The sequence below is a fragment of the Miscanthus floridulus genome, chromosome 16 (genome assembly GCF_019320115.1).
Source record: "Miscanthus floridulus cultivar M001 chromosome 16, ASM1932011v1, whole genome shotgun sequence".
Lineage (NCBI taxonomy): Eukaryota > Viridiplantae > Streptophyta > Magnoliopsida > Poales > Poaceae > Miscanthus > Miscanthus floridulus.
In genome coordinates, this window is record NC_089595.1 from 105,436,986 (window position 1) to 105,449,858 (window position 12,873).

Sequence of the window (12,873 nt, forward strand, 5' to 3'; positions counted from 1 at the left end):
TAATTTGTGTGTTTTTTAGGCAACCAACAATCATGTGCTAGCTTCTCCTAAAACACATGGTTTTTTGTCTGTTGAAATTCGTGTGTTTTTTAGGCAGCCAACAAGGCTAACTTTGGTTGAAACGCATGGTTTTTCCTCTGTTACAAATCGTGTGTTTTGCAGCTAGCAAACAACCATGCACTAACTTTTGCTGAAATACATGGTTGTGGGGTAGACAGACTCTGATTAAAATTACCCAACTAACTGAACGATCGATCTCAAAGAGACAATAACTAACCTAGCTTATTTTTATTCATGTCCCTGCTGGCATCAAACCCTAAGACCTTGACACCTTGTGCATGCGTCGTGCTTCTGCTAGCCTAGCAGCAGCATGGCTGCCGGCCCCTGACTGAGACTGCATGCAGGATCGATCGGATGTGATCTTGGGTCTGATGGTTCGGTCGTTGATGATTAGCTAGTAGCACTTGCCCGGGTGCTTGGGGCGGAAGAAGCGGTTGCCGACGGAGTACATCCCCTGCAGGCCGTTGTCGCGCTTGACGAACTCCTGGAACTTGAGCGGCAGCCCCCTGCGTCCGGCCGGGTAGTCGGGCACCCCGCAGGCGCGCACGGGCGACCGCGCCACGTACACCCGGCACTGCTGGCTCGTGAACGCCGACACCTGCTGCGACGTCTGGATCAGGAAGTAGCCGCCCGGGCCCGACTCCCCCGCCACCGTCACCGCGCGCCGCCCGTGCTTGCACCGCAGGTACACCTTCGCGCCTGCACGCATGGGGGCAAAAGGCGTCGTTTGCATTGTCGTCTCGTCGTTTGCTGACAACAATGGACAATACTATACTACAACTGTACCTGGGAGTGGGGACGCGTCCATGGGCGCGAAGTAGCCGGGGTACCTGCACGACTTGCACCACACCACGCCCTGCACGCCGATGCTGAAGTTCACCGTCGCCGGGGGCGGGGGCAGGCTGCTCAGCATGGCGGAGGCGCCGCCGCTCAGACAGCAGAGGAGCACGGCGGAGAGGGACAGCAGCACGCACTTGTTGGCGAGCAAAGCCATCGTCGTCGTCGTGTGCTAGCCTTGCTTTCTTTGCCTACAAAAAGCTAGCCAGTATAGTACTAGCTAGCTAGCTAGCTAGCTAGCTAGCTAGGATGCAGCAGCAGAGGTTGCGAAGACCGGAAGCGAGATGGCTGCAATTTATAGCAGTAGCTAACTCCTCTGATATCCTAGCTTGGTACGTTAGATTACGGGCCTGTTTTTATTTTTAAAACACACATACTCCTCGGCGGGCTGAAGCTGTGGTCCACGTTTCGAATCCCACCGCAGGCGCCTTTTTTTTTTTTGTTCGTGGCCATTTTGCATGGCTTGCATGGCACTGTGCGGAGGTCGGGTCGTTTGCATGCGCTCGCTCGCGTGCCCGCGTTTCGGCCGTTTGCATGCGCTTGCTCGCGTGCCCCCGTTTCGGCCGTGCGCGCTCGCATTTTGCCCGTGCGCGCCGGCGTAGCATGGCGCGTCGTTTTCGTTGCATGGCGCGTTTTGGCTGTGCACGCTCGCATTTCGCAGCTCGGGTTTTCATTGCATGGCGCGTTTTTGAATCATTTTTTCGGCCGCGAGCGCGCTGTCGTCCATCTCCTTTCCTATTTAACTGGTGCTCACCTTTCCATCTGAACCTATTCATCTTTCCACTCCATGGCGCGAGCACCCTCCATGGCGCGAGGAACGTCCGCGCAGCGAGGAAAACGGCGGCGCGAAGTGAGGAACGGCGGCGCGGCTAGACTGCTCGACGGCGAGGAGCCCTAGACCCTAGACTGCTCGGCGGCGAGGAACTGCGGCGAGGCTTCTACTGCGTTGATAAAGGGAGGCGAGAGGAAGGCAGTGCGTGGCAGTAGTAGTACTCGGTTGATCGATTCAATGGGCAACGAAACAAACGATGCAGCGATGATTAGTGCTCTGGGCGGCGCGCGCGATAAACGAAAGCAATTAAGGAAGGCCAGCCGAACAGACCGCAGGGGCAAACAAGTCCACGGACGGGGTCACGGAGCCACAACGTCAAGTTTCGCAAAAACTATGTATACGCCCAGGACGTCCAGTTTTTCAGTATGGAGGGAGTAGACATGAGTTGGGATAAAGTTGAAAAAAGTAGCTTATGCCTACTCTATCTCTTATTTCTCTCTCTCACTCATGCATGAAGCTGTTGGAGAAGCTATTTTGCCAAATAATTTTTCAAAACAATTCAGCTTCACATAGAAAGTTGCTTATGAAACTATTTTTTTTAAGACAATTTTACTAGTGAAGCTGAGTTGTGCCGGACAGATCCTACGTTCCATTGCTCGTGATTGCCGTTTTGGCTTGTGAATCAGCGCGCGGAGATCCTTCAAGTTGCGCGGAAATCAGGAGGGCTCGTCCGGGAATCGAGGGCAAGACATGATGAGCTCGCATGTGGCTTGGAGTGCACTGCAAGCGAACAACTGCTTCGTTAACAGCATCAGTCGATCAGCACAGTTCAGTCCAGATCGATAACTTCCTTAATTAATTATGGGGTTCCAGGTGCGTTAGATTGTGTGTGTAAATTGTACATAAATCCCTAGCTATAGTAGCCATGTTCGTCTAGCCGAGCTCGATCTAGTCAGAATTGAATGTCAGTGTCAAAAAGGAGTATGCATTCTATGCTCAAGCTCAAGTAAACACAGGACCAGCGTCGACGTCCCGGCTTCTGGTCTGTGTCTGCCCACGCTCGCATTATCCTCGGTTGAACTTGAGCATCCGCGGCCGCCGCGGTCTCTGCAGATCGAGGCCCGTATGAGGTGAATACATAAGAGGCGGTACGTAGGAGTGTGCAACAGAATAATGCAATCGAGCTGAGCGGATACGTAACGTTCAAGGCATCGGATCCATTTCGATGGGGAATGCAATATAGACTGCTGCTGCGTAACTGAATACTCTCTCGATGGTGTTCAGTTCGAGGGGAATCCGTTTGGGTTTTGGATCTCGCGTAGTGGTAACTGGATGGTAAGCCGCGGCAAGACCGAGTGAGCAAAACGGTTGCTGTTCCAATGAGCCTGCAAGTAAATCCCAAGGGAGGGTGGGAAGAACTAATTCTAGAGGAGATTAAACAAGGAGTAGTGGGAAATGAATTTTTTAAGCTCTCAGCTCGCAGCGTAAATAGAGAAGTGATTCTTATCTAATCACAGTCAAAATCTAATCGTGTTTAAGGGCTTATTTGCTAGAGCTTCACTCTCTGATTCTTAGCTCCAACTCCTTTGTTCTCGGATGTAGTGACTTTTGGTGGGGGAGTAGGTGGTGGGTGATTCTAGTGTGGATTGAATAAGAGCAATGGATCCTTACCAGAGAATTTGTGCATGTTTTTCTATTTGGGTGATGAGGAATGATTCTCATAAGAAACTACTCCAAAGAGCACTAGTAAACGGCCCCTCACTATTTGGATGTATAGGAGCAATTCTCACGAAAAATCTGAAATTGAGAGCGCACCAGATGGATCCATCAGTGGTAGTACTTCCTCCATTCCAAAAAATATATAAATCATAATTTTCAAGGAGTACATAATTTTTAAGTTTAATTAGATTTATAAAAAACAGTATCAACATATATATATCTTCAAATAGATTTATTATTAAAATATGTTTATTATATCAATCATAAATAATTTTTAAGTTCACTTAAGCTTATTCAGAACTACTTTTCAGCTATGGGACAGTGTTTTTTCCTCTCGTAATATTTTAGCATAAGTATTGACATAAGTTAATTTCAGCATCAACGATTAGGGTGAATATTTGAGGTGCTCTTTCTCCCTCGGTGTCGATTTCATACGGATGGACGAGGGCCTTAAGGGCCTGTTTGGAACAGAGGAATGTAAAACGTAGGAATCGGAGAAAACATAGGAATAGGAAAGGAACAGAGGTGTAAAACAGAGGATTGAAAAATACAGGATTTTTATAGGAATTGGTGTTTGGAACACAGGAATCAAAATATAGGAAAACTATTCATGTGGGTTCCATCAAGAGAAAAAAGAATCGGCAGTTGGACAACACTCTCACCCTCCGTGAAGAGTTCTGAACCACTGACAGCATGACCAAGGAAACCAGTGGGTCCCAACAGCATTCACTCATTGTCTTTCTCAGACTGCATCGCACTGCTTCTCTTTTTCTTTCTCTCTCACTTGATGCCTCGGGCTTACGCGAAGGAAGAAATCCAAGAGATTGGATTAGATGTTTTATTTCCTATAAATTCAGCATCCCACTACAGTAAACCAGAGGAAAGGAATTTGCTTTTCCTCCAATCCAAACGCCTACTTCTACTAACTTTCCTCCGTTTTGAGATTCCTATGCTTTTCCTTTGAGTTTCCTCCGATCCAAACGGGGCCTAAAGTTGGGCCACGACAAGGCCATTGAGGCACACTTACCAAGATGGTGGACGCATGTAGGCCACGCCCCACGAACCAGACAACCAGTCGGTCCAGTGTTTTCTTGGCAGATAAACCTTCTCCCGTGCACCACGGACAAAGCTACCTCGGTACGGCGGTAGTTGCAGTGTTTTGGTCAATTTTTTCGTCCGGTTGTTCGGCGCTGCTTCAACAGTACATTTTATCGAAGCACGAGTGTTATCCTCTTCAACGAATTAGTATCAGCATTAACCTAAGCTAAATTTTAGCAAAACAAACAGGTCCGGGATAGCACGCATTTTTATCTGCTCCGCCATTTACCTAAACAAGCCCGCCCTGCTCCTCGGCCGGGAGCCCTGTCCACGTCGACCGAAATAGCCTTGACCGTCCGATCCTCCATCGTGTGGTCCGGATTACTTGTAGCCGCTTCGTTTAGAATCTGCTTCTTCCAGCTCCTTATCGCTTTCAGTGGATTCTACTGGCTTCTGCTGCTTCTCGTCTGAATCCGATAGAGCAAATATATACTCCGGCTTCTGCTTCTCCTTCAGCAAACTTCTCTCCCCCTCGTCTCTCTCTCCTCTTCGCTCACTCGCTCCCTCCCCTCCCGACGCGACCGAGCGGCGGTGCCTGGCCCTCGGTGCGGCGGTGGCAAGCCTCCTCCTCCTCCACGCCCCTCCCTCCTCGCGCCGCAAGGGTGGGGCGACGGCGGCCCCCGCCGGGTGCTGCGCCGGTGCAGCGATGCGACATCGTCTCTCCTGTGCGTCTTCTCCTGTGCTGCATGAAACCCTAGGTAGGTCGGTGCCCCCCCCCCCCCCCCCCAAGGTGGGGGTGCGGCTGATGGAGGTATGCCGGTACAATTCATGTTTCCTTTGTGCTGCTCCACGTTAATACTGCTGCGTACAGCCTTGGAGCTTTAGGTCAATCATCCCCGATGTTAATTGGGTTTACTTATTATTTTTTAGACTCATGGAAACCATATGCTATATGGTCCTCCGTATCTTAGTTCTGGTTCCACCGTCTTCCTATTGCAAGAATTTGTTTTCACCATGCGAAAGCCATTATGAGGTTCATTTGTTGCCTCATCCTAAATAAGCTTTCATGTCTTACAATGTTGGACCACAGATCTTACTATTTGTGTTCGCACAGAGACGCTTCTTGGAAAGCCTCTCCCCGTGCTTTGCTTCTTTGCCATAACATTTGTGCAGGCGAGTCCCTGTTCCCCCTGTGGTGTTGTTCGCATAATCGCGTGCAACCGGCATTATTTTTGCAGTGAGGTTATTCTTGTGGTGACCTGCAGGTACCTATTTCCCTGTGGTCTGAGGGTTCTTTCAGTTTTAAGCAAGATATTTAACTAAAAAAGTCATTGCAAGCAACTGACTGCCTAAAGGCCAAGCTTTTCTAAAATCATTGCTCTTCGGGTAGTACTTGGTGATGCATCCGATTTTCTTCTTTGATATAATTTTCCTTGCATACGTTACCTAATCTAAAATATTTGGTTCATTGTAGGCTATAAAGCTTCCAGTCACCTGACTTGCTCCAAAGGTGCGACTCACTAACGAATATTTGTATGTTTTCATGCTTGTATATAGGTACACTGCCCCAGGGAAACTGCATTGCTTTACTCACGTGAATCTATATTTTAGATCACTCTATGCCTTCCAAACCGTGTTAGAAATTATTCAGTGCTGTCAAAATTTATGACATGCCTCTCTTTTTCTGAGTTGATCTATCCAACGTGCCTGCAGGAACTGGAGATGAACATTTGAGCACAGCACTGAACCTCCTCTTTCCACGAATGACACATTAAAGGTTGTGGGGTTAGTAAGATTCTCATTCTCATATATTTGCAGTAACTGAATTCGATAACTAAATTTATTTTTGTATCACATCTCAAAGTATCTACAGTTTTGACTTACTGAATTGCTTTTTAGAGCCTTGATTTCCCATCTATCGGCTTGAAGTTCTCATACTGTAAACATGCTACGCATGCTTGTGGCTTGCCCTACTGAATATCTTATTTAAATAAATAACTAAACCATTGATCTTTTTTTCTCTCGAATACGCATGAGAGTTGCGTATCGTTGTATTATACAGAGGAAATAAAGGCCCGAGTAGATTACCAACTCACGCCGGTACCATACATGAGAAGGTTGGGACACTTACAACATTATCACCTATGAGACATCTGAAAATCATTGATCTTGGTTCTTTTAAAATTCCAATTTAGATTGCACTCCTTATTGTCGAATTCCTTTGATTACGTGTTTGTTGAGGGAGACACTAAAATTGCTCCTTGTGTAATACATGCCTGTTCCTTTTGGGGCTATTCTCATAATCATATTATTATTCTGGTTGTAATGTCCTTATGCTGAACATACAGTGGGGGATTCTCTGCAAAGGTCTGAGGCCATTGGTCTTTGCTACATACATTTGCACAGGCATCAGAAAAAGAAAGACATGCTCTTTCAGTAGCAGGTGAACCGTTGCTTTCTAGCTTCCAGCATGGTCAGTAGTAGTAGTCCAGTAGTAAACTTGCAATGGCTGCTCGCTCACTCGCTTTCAAGTTTCAAAAGAAGACAACTTGCAGTGCACCTGCTCTGGCTAGGTTGCCACGGACTGACTTGTAGTTTTCACCGTATTAGTTGTTCTTCATGCATGTCAACCTGAATAAATCTCTTGCATATGGATTGGGTATACAATTGTCGGTGTCTACCTATACCAAAGTATTTAAATTGTCCTTCTTTCTTTGGCCCCTTATTGCATTTAGTTTTGGCCAATTGGAGGATTGCTGTTGCCTACCTGATGTATGTTGCATCCCAATGTGACGCTCAGTGTTCTTTCCTTGAGTTATCCATTTTTTTCTGTTGTACTTTCTTATGCTTCTTATAAATTAAATTTCCCTATGTTGGAGGTTTATCCTAATTTGCGTATACTGATCTTATTCATTTGTGCAGCTCTGTGCAATTAGAATTTGTTTGCTGGATAAAGGTTAGTGAGATACTAATTTGGTATAGTTTTGGATTTATGGTAAATTTTGGGTTCATTTTCAGCCAGTCCTCTCATTATCTGCTATTGTGTAAGCTTTTTTCACATGCTTCTTCGCCATTTGCTTTATTCTTGCTAACGAGGTTAGCCTCATACCTTGTTGCCTTTTATGTTTCCCTATGCAAGTTGTGCTCAACAGTGAAATGATAGTGTGTTGTTGAAAGCTCTAGTTTGGTTTTGGTTAATTGATGAAACCCTAAGTGCTAACCTAGTTTATCAAAGTGATTATGAGATAGGTAGCACTACTCCAAGTGATGAAGCTATGACGAAGATCATGACAATGGTGATAGCATGGTGATGATCAAATGCTTGAACTTGGAAAAGAAGAAAGAGAAAAACAAAAGGCTCAAGGCAAAGGTATAAAATGTAGGAGCCATTTTGTTTTAGTGATCAAGACACTTAGTGAGTGTGATCACATTTAGGATAGATAGCCGTACTATTAAGAGGAGTGAAACTCGTATCGGAATGCGGTTATCAAAGTGCCACTAGATGCTCTAACTCATTGCATATGCATTTAGGATCTAGTGGAGTGCTAACACCCTTGAAAATATTTGTGAAAAAAGGCTAACACATGTGCGCAAGGTGTTTGCAGGGTTGAGATGGGTTTGGGTCGATTCAGCGCTTTTGGGAAAATGAAATGTCTATTTTCTATTGCGCCGGATGCAAAATTCTTGGTGGTTGGCACACTTGAGAAAGGGTGAAGAAGTTAGAGTTGAAATGGAGTTGGTCGAAATGATGCTGGCGTCGGTCTACTGACCGGACGCTGGGTCACTCAGCGACCGGACGCTGAAAGGCTGCGTCCGGTCGAGCTGGCAGAGAGGTCGCCAGTTCCGGTGTTACACCGGACGCTGGACCTGAGATGCACCGGACGCTGGTTTCTGCGTCCGGTCAAACTGACGGGTCTGCATAGTCGCTAGGTTGAGCACCGGACGCTGGTCTGCGTCCGGTCAAGGTGGACCGGACGCGTCCGGTCGAAAAAACATGCCTCGGGGAGCTTACTGGAAACGACCGGACGCTGGGGCTTCAGCGTCCGGTCAGTTTTGACCGGAACGTCCGGTCAGCTTTGTAGCCGTTGAAATCTGACGAACAGCGTTTGAAGCTGGTGACGCGTGGCGTCCATCGGGCGACCGGACGCTAAGGGCCAGCGTCCGGTCAGTATCACCGGAGCGTCCGGTCAGAGCGCGTTTTGCCCAGTGAAGGGGTATAACGGCTCTATTTGATGGGGGCTCTATTTATAGCCCCATGGCCGGCTCAAAGGAGAACTCTTGCACATTTTCATTGACATAGCATCCTTGTGAGCTTAGCCAAAGCCCTCCCACTCATCTCCATCATTGATCCATCATCATTGTGAGATTGGGAGAGAATCCAAGTGCATTGCTTGAGTGATTGCATATAGAGGCACTTGGTATTCGTGTTGCGCTGCGGATTTCGCTTGTTTCTCTTGGTGGTTGCCACCACCTAGACGGTTGGAGCAGCGGTGGAGGATCGACACGAGTTGGTGATTGTTCGTGGCCGTCTCCGGTGATTGTAAGGGGAGTTGTACCTTCCCCGGCGGAGTGCCGAAAGGTAACTCTAGTAAATTGCTCGTGTCATTGAGTTACCTCACTTGTGGGTCGGTTCTTGCGGTGTCCAATTGTGTGGACGAGGTTTGTGAAACACCTCTTAGCCGCCGAACCACCAAGTGTTGGTCGACACAACGGGGACGTAGCGTGTTGGCAAGCACGTGAACCTCGGGAGAAAATCGATTGTTTCTCTTCTTTGGCATTCTCCCGGTGATTGGCTATATATTCATCTTGTGATTGGTTCATCCCCTACACGTCGGTATAATCACTCTACTCACTCATTTACATTCTTGCAAACTAGTTGATACAAGCTCTTTAGTGTAATTAGAATTGAGAGCTTGCTTTATTATTTACATTCATCTAGTTGAGCTCTTTAGAGTAGCAAGGTTGAGAGCTCTTAGTGAGTAATTACATAGCAAGTTTGTGTGCCTAAGTATTCATTGCAACTAGAATTGTTGGATAGGTGGCTTGCAACCCTTGTAGAGCTAGAGCAAGTTTGTATTACGCTATTTGTCATACTAATCAAATTGCTCTAGTTGATTTGTAGATTTTTAAATAGGCTATTCACCCCCCCTCTAGCCATATTAGGACCTTTCAGTTGTGCCATTCCTGGTTACACACCATGAATCAGTGGCAAACACAGATTTACAGATTGCTAGATGAAAGTGCTTTTTCGTGTTACCTGAATGTCAGCTAATGAAGATTTATTCCACTGCTTTCCTGTCCTCAGCGTTTTGCTGCTATGAATAAATGTGATTTGCTAACTTATTCTAGATATGTGTAACGAAAAAAAACAGCCTCTTCATGCACAGCACCAGGTTCCATCGCCATTTAGGTCTCCCAATTTTACTTTTGATGTCAAGCTACAATTGCCTTTCATGCTTAGATTTATTTATTTTTCCCCATTGCTTTACATTTATTAAGATGCGATCCAATCCTCTTATTAGGCCTCTGAATCTCATATATGCTAAGCTGTAATTTCAACAACGTAGCTCTGTTGTTCATTTTATCTCAGGTTCATTTTTATATTTTTCATTGTCCCTTCCTTCCTGTTATCCCCTTGCTCTGCCAGCCCTTTAAGAGATCTTGTGATTCCACCTTTCTTGGCTCACTGTTGATTTTATAGTATAAAGAAACATACCTGTGCTTCTATTCTATACAGATTATATTAACCTGTTTGTTCGAAGCGTGGTTCATTTTTTTAGTATAAAGAAACCTTATGTTCTATTTAAATCTATTATTTCCAAATTGCAACAGGGAAATGTTATGTATGCTGAAATTCCTAAAACAGAGGTACATGACAGAGCCCACTCTTAAGCGCTGAGAAAGTATATACTACCACTAGGTTCGAAGTTAAAAGTGCTAAATCCTCTTACTTGCCTGTTCCTGGACGTTACATGACTGAATTCACCTATTCCGACGAGTTCACGGTTCGTAGGCCCTGTGCAATTCGCTTGCATTTTTCCCAGTTTTGTCTATGATACTGCACTGGATGCATTGTTTATGACCTATGAGTCTGATTTTTTAATATGCTGAACAAAAAAACAGGGACTGGCTACATGAACATCACATTATTTTTCAAGCTTTCAAATTCGTGTTGGGTACTTTATGCATGCCAAACCTATTGTTTTTTCTGATGCCTCGTATAGTGATCATGCTTGATGGATTCAGCTGCGTGTGTGTTCCCTGCATTTAGTCTGTTTAACTAAGACAGTGGCCTCACCAACTGCTAAAATTGTGTATAATAAGTCCGAACCATATAATAATTCTTGTACTATAGGGAATAATTCTGCCTTTTCAAGACAATGAAAGGACTATTTTTTAGTTTATTGTTGTATGATGCCTCATATGCTTTGTGTAGTTTAAGATGGATGATTCTGTGCTTTGGGCATTACCATCGAAGGCTGCCAGTTGCTGTTTCTTCCGCTGGATTCATAGACCTACTTTGTTGTTCTTGCCAGGTTTATCACTACTGCCTCGTCCACGATATGTACTACAAATGCGATTCTATGCCTCGAAGAGGCACTACAATGTCAAGATATTTGTTGGTTGCATGCTCAGAAAAATATTCAGGAAGATCTTATTTCTTGAGAATAATTTACATTAGATTTTCCTTAGTTATAGATACAAAAAAACTGTACTTATACATGGACCAATGTCATTCCCGGTAAATTACAGATACACCCTATGTCAGTGGTGGCACCGCCTTTTCTCACTATTTGAATCCCAATATCGAAGAGGCTCAACCATTTTACTCCAGGTAAGACCTATGCAGCACTACGCTAAGAACTCATAAAATTAATTTGCAAATTATTATATCTCTGTTACCTCAGTCTAAAAACACTAGCTTTGGACTATATGATCCATGCTCATGGAATTTTGATGAGCTCATGAAACAGGTTCAAAGATCAGCCCGTTTACATAGAACGACCTCCACCATTTGAGGAACAGCCACCTAAGCAGATACAAGTTACTCCACTACAACACAAACATGTTGCAGAGCTAAATAACATAGACCCAATTAATTTTGCGGTACTCCCCTCCCTCCCCCTCATCCTTTTTTTTCATGTTTTTTTCCCTTTCTATAACTGCAGACATGCAGCAAACGTCAGAAAACAGTCACTTCTGCAAGTGCCCTATGCCTCCTTTTAAATTTCAGTTTCATGTGCCTTATAATAGGATGAAGGCTACAAATGCACAGTTACTGTTACACACATAGCGGCCAACAACACCTGGTTGTATATGTCCTGTAAAGGATGCAAGAAAACATCAAACCCGCAACCTGGTGGTGGATATAAATGTCCCAAATGCCATGGCACGGCCACACTACCTAGGTAATCATTGTTCCTAGGAACACTAAAGCTGCTAGCTCTGTGAACAATATAACATCCCATATCATGATCTTAACGCTTTTTATTCCATGATACACATATGCCTCTTATTCACTGCCAAGGACAACACAGCTGAGGCCAGCTTCTTTGCATATGATGATATAGCGAGGCAGATCATTCAGAAATAATGCAAAGCAATTTTAAATCCACTGAAATTGACAACTGGTTTACCTCAGCCTCTCCAGCCAGTAATCTCAAAGAAATTTGCATTCTCCGTTGGGCTCACCGAGGACTCATTCACTTCTAGAGCAAGGAGGCAGTATCTGATTAACTCCATTTTAGACAGATCAGTTAGGCGCACCTCTCCTTTAAACATCGGTGTTTCAGAAACGGCCACACAGGATGATCCAAGCTCCATAACTGGTATGACAATAGCAAGAACGTTTCTCGATACCGTACAAGACCCACAAGCTCTATCGGTAAACTCTGCAATTTCTTTAGTACTCTAAATTAGCCTTAATAGTCTTCACATGTTTCCTTATATTATTCCGTACATACATAGGCTCATTTTTACATTCAATGTGCAGACACCTGCACCATCAGTTGATCCTGATAAAACACCCATAAAGGATCTTACCACAGGGCAAGTCACACTAACATAACATAATTAGTCAATCAAGTGTACCAAACTTATTCCTTACAAATTATTTATTTGGAGATATCATATTCGTCCAAACTGTCCCAGATCATCAACAGCAACAACGCACGCTCGCAGGCAGCTGTTCGGTGACAATACTGACGCTAACAAAGTGGCTCCATACGGATCTTCGCACTCATGAATCCTAAACCTGAATCCGTCAAATTATTTGCATCTTCAAATCTCCTAAATAACTTTGCCTCCATTTACCACGAAACGGTTGAGCATCAGATCTTGGAGACTACCACAGCCATACAGGATGACGAAGAGAATCCATCTGCATCATCGCTACAACGCAAAGCCAAAAGGTAAAATCACAGATCTAGCCATGTCTTATTATTCAT

At 45.0% G+C, this 12,873-nt stretch overlaps 1 protein-coding gene and 3 long non-coding RNA genes across 5 annotated transcripts; 3 read left to right on the forward strand and 1 right to left on the reverse strand.

Moving 5' to 3' along the window:
• Positions 1-249: 249 nt before the first annotated feature.
• Positions 250-1,130, reverse strand: LOC136510079 (non-classical arabinogalactan protein 31-like). The gene is made up of 2 exons (XM_066504646.1): positions 847-1,130; positions 250-759 (listed from the first exon to the last, which is right to left on the reverse strand). The coding sequence occupies exons 1-2, from the start codon at positions 1,052-1,054 to the stop codon at positions 455-457; spliced, it is 513 nt and encodes a 170-aa protein (XP_066360743.1). The 5' UTR covers positions 1,055-1,130; the 3' UTR covers positions 250-454.
• A 4,082-nt stretch (positions 1,131-5,212) lies between these two features.
• LOC136514503 (uncharacterized) lies at positions 5,213-6,391 on the forward strand. 2 transcript variants are annotated; one of them, XR_010773665.1, is made up of 4 exons: positions 5,213-5,599; positions 5,692-5,812; positions 5,901-5,936; positions 6,140-6,391. It is a non-coding gene; the product is annotated as an uncharacterized lncRNA (long non-coding RNA). The 2 variants fall into 2 exon arrangements; XR_010773664.1 differs by having other exon boundaries at positions 5,213-5,812.
• Positions 6,392-10,836: 4,445 nt separating this feature from the next.
• On the forward strand, positions 10,837-11,818 carry LOC136509939 (uncharacterized). Its single transcript, XR_010772571.1, has 3 exons — positions 10,837-11,261; positions 11,401-11,533; positions 11,681-11,818. It is a non-coding gene; the product is annotated as an uncharacterized lncRNA (long non-coding RNA).
• A 294-nt stretch (positions 11,819-12,112) lies between these two features.
• LOC136509940 (uncharacterized) lies at positions 12,113-12,731 on the forward strand. Its single transcript, XR_010772572.1, has 3 exons — positions 12,113-12,311; positions 12,420-12,475; positions 12,578-12,731. It is a non-coding gene; the product is annotated as an uncharacterized lncRNA (long non-coding RNA).
• Positions 12,732-12,873: the final 142 nt, after the last annotated feature.

Bases quoted from the DNA above. Each gene is read 5' to 3' on its own strand.
- LOC136510079 (XM_066504646.1), bottom strand. From the start codon at position 1,054: ATGGCTTTGCTCGCCAACAAGTGCGTGCTGCTGTCCCTCTCCGCCGTG. The intron at 760-846 runs GTACAGTTGTAG...CCATGCGTGCAG, and splicing joins GGACGCGTCCCCACTCCCAG to GCGCGAAGGTGTACCTGCGG.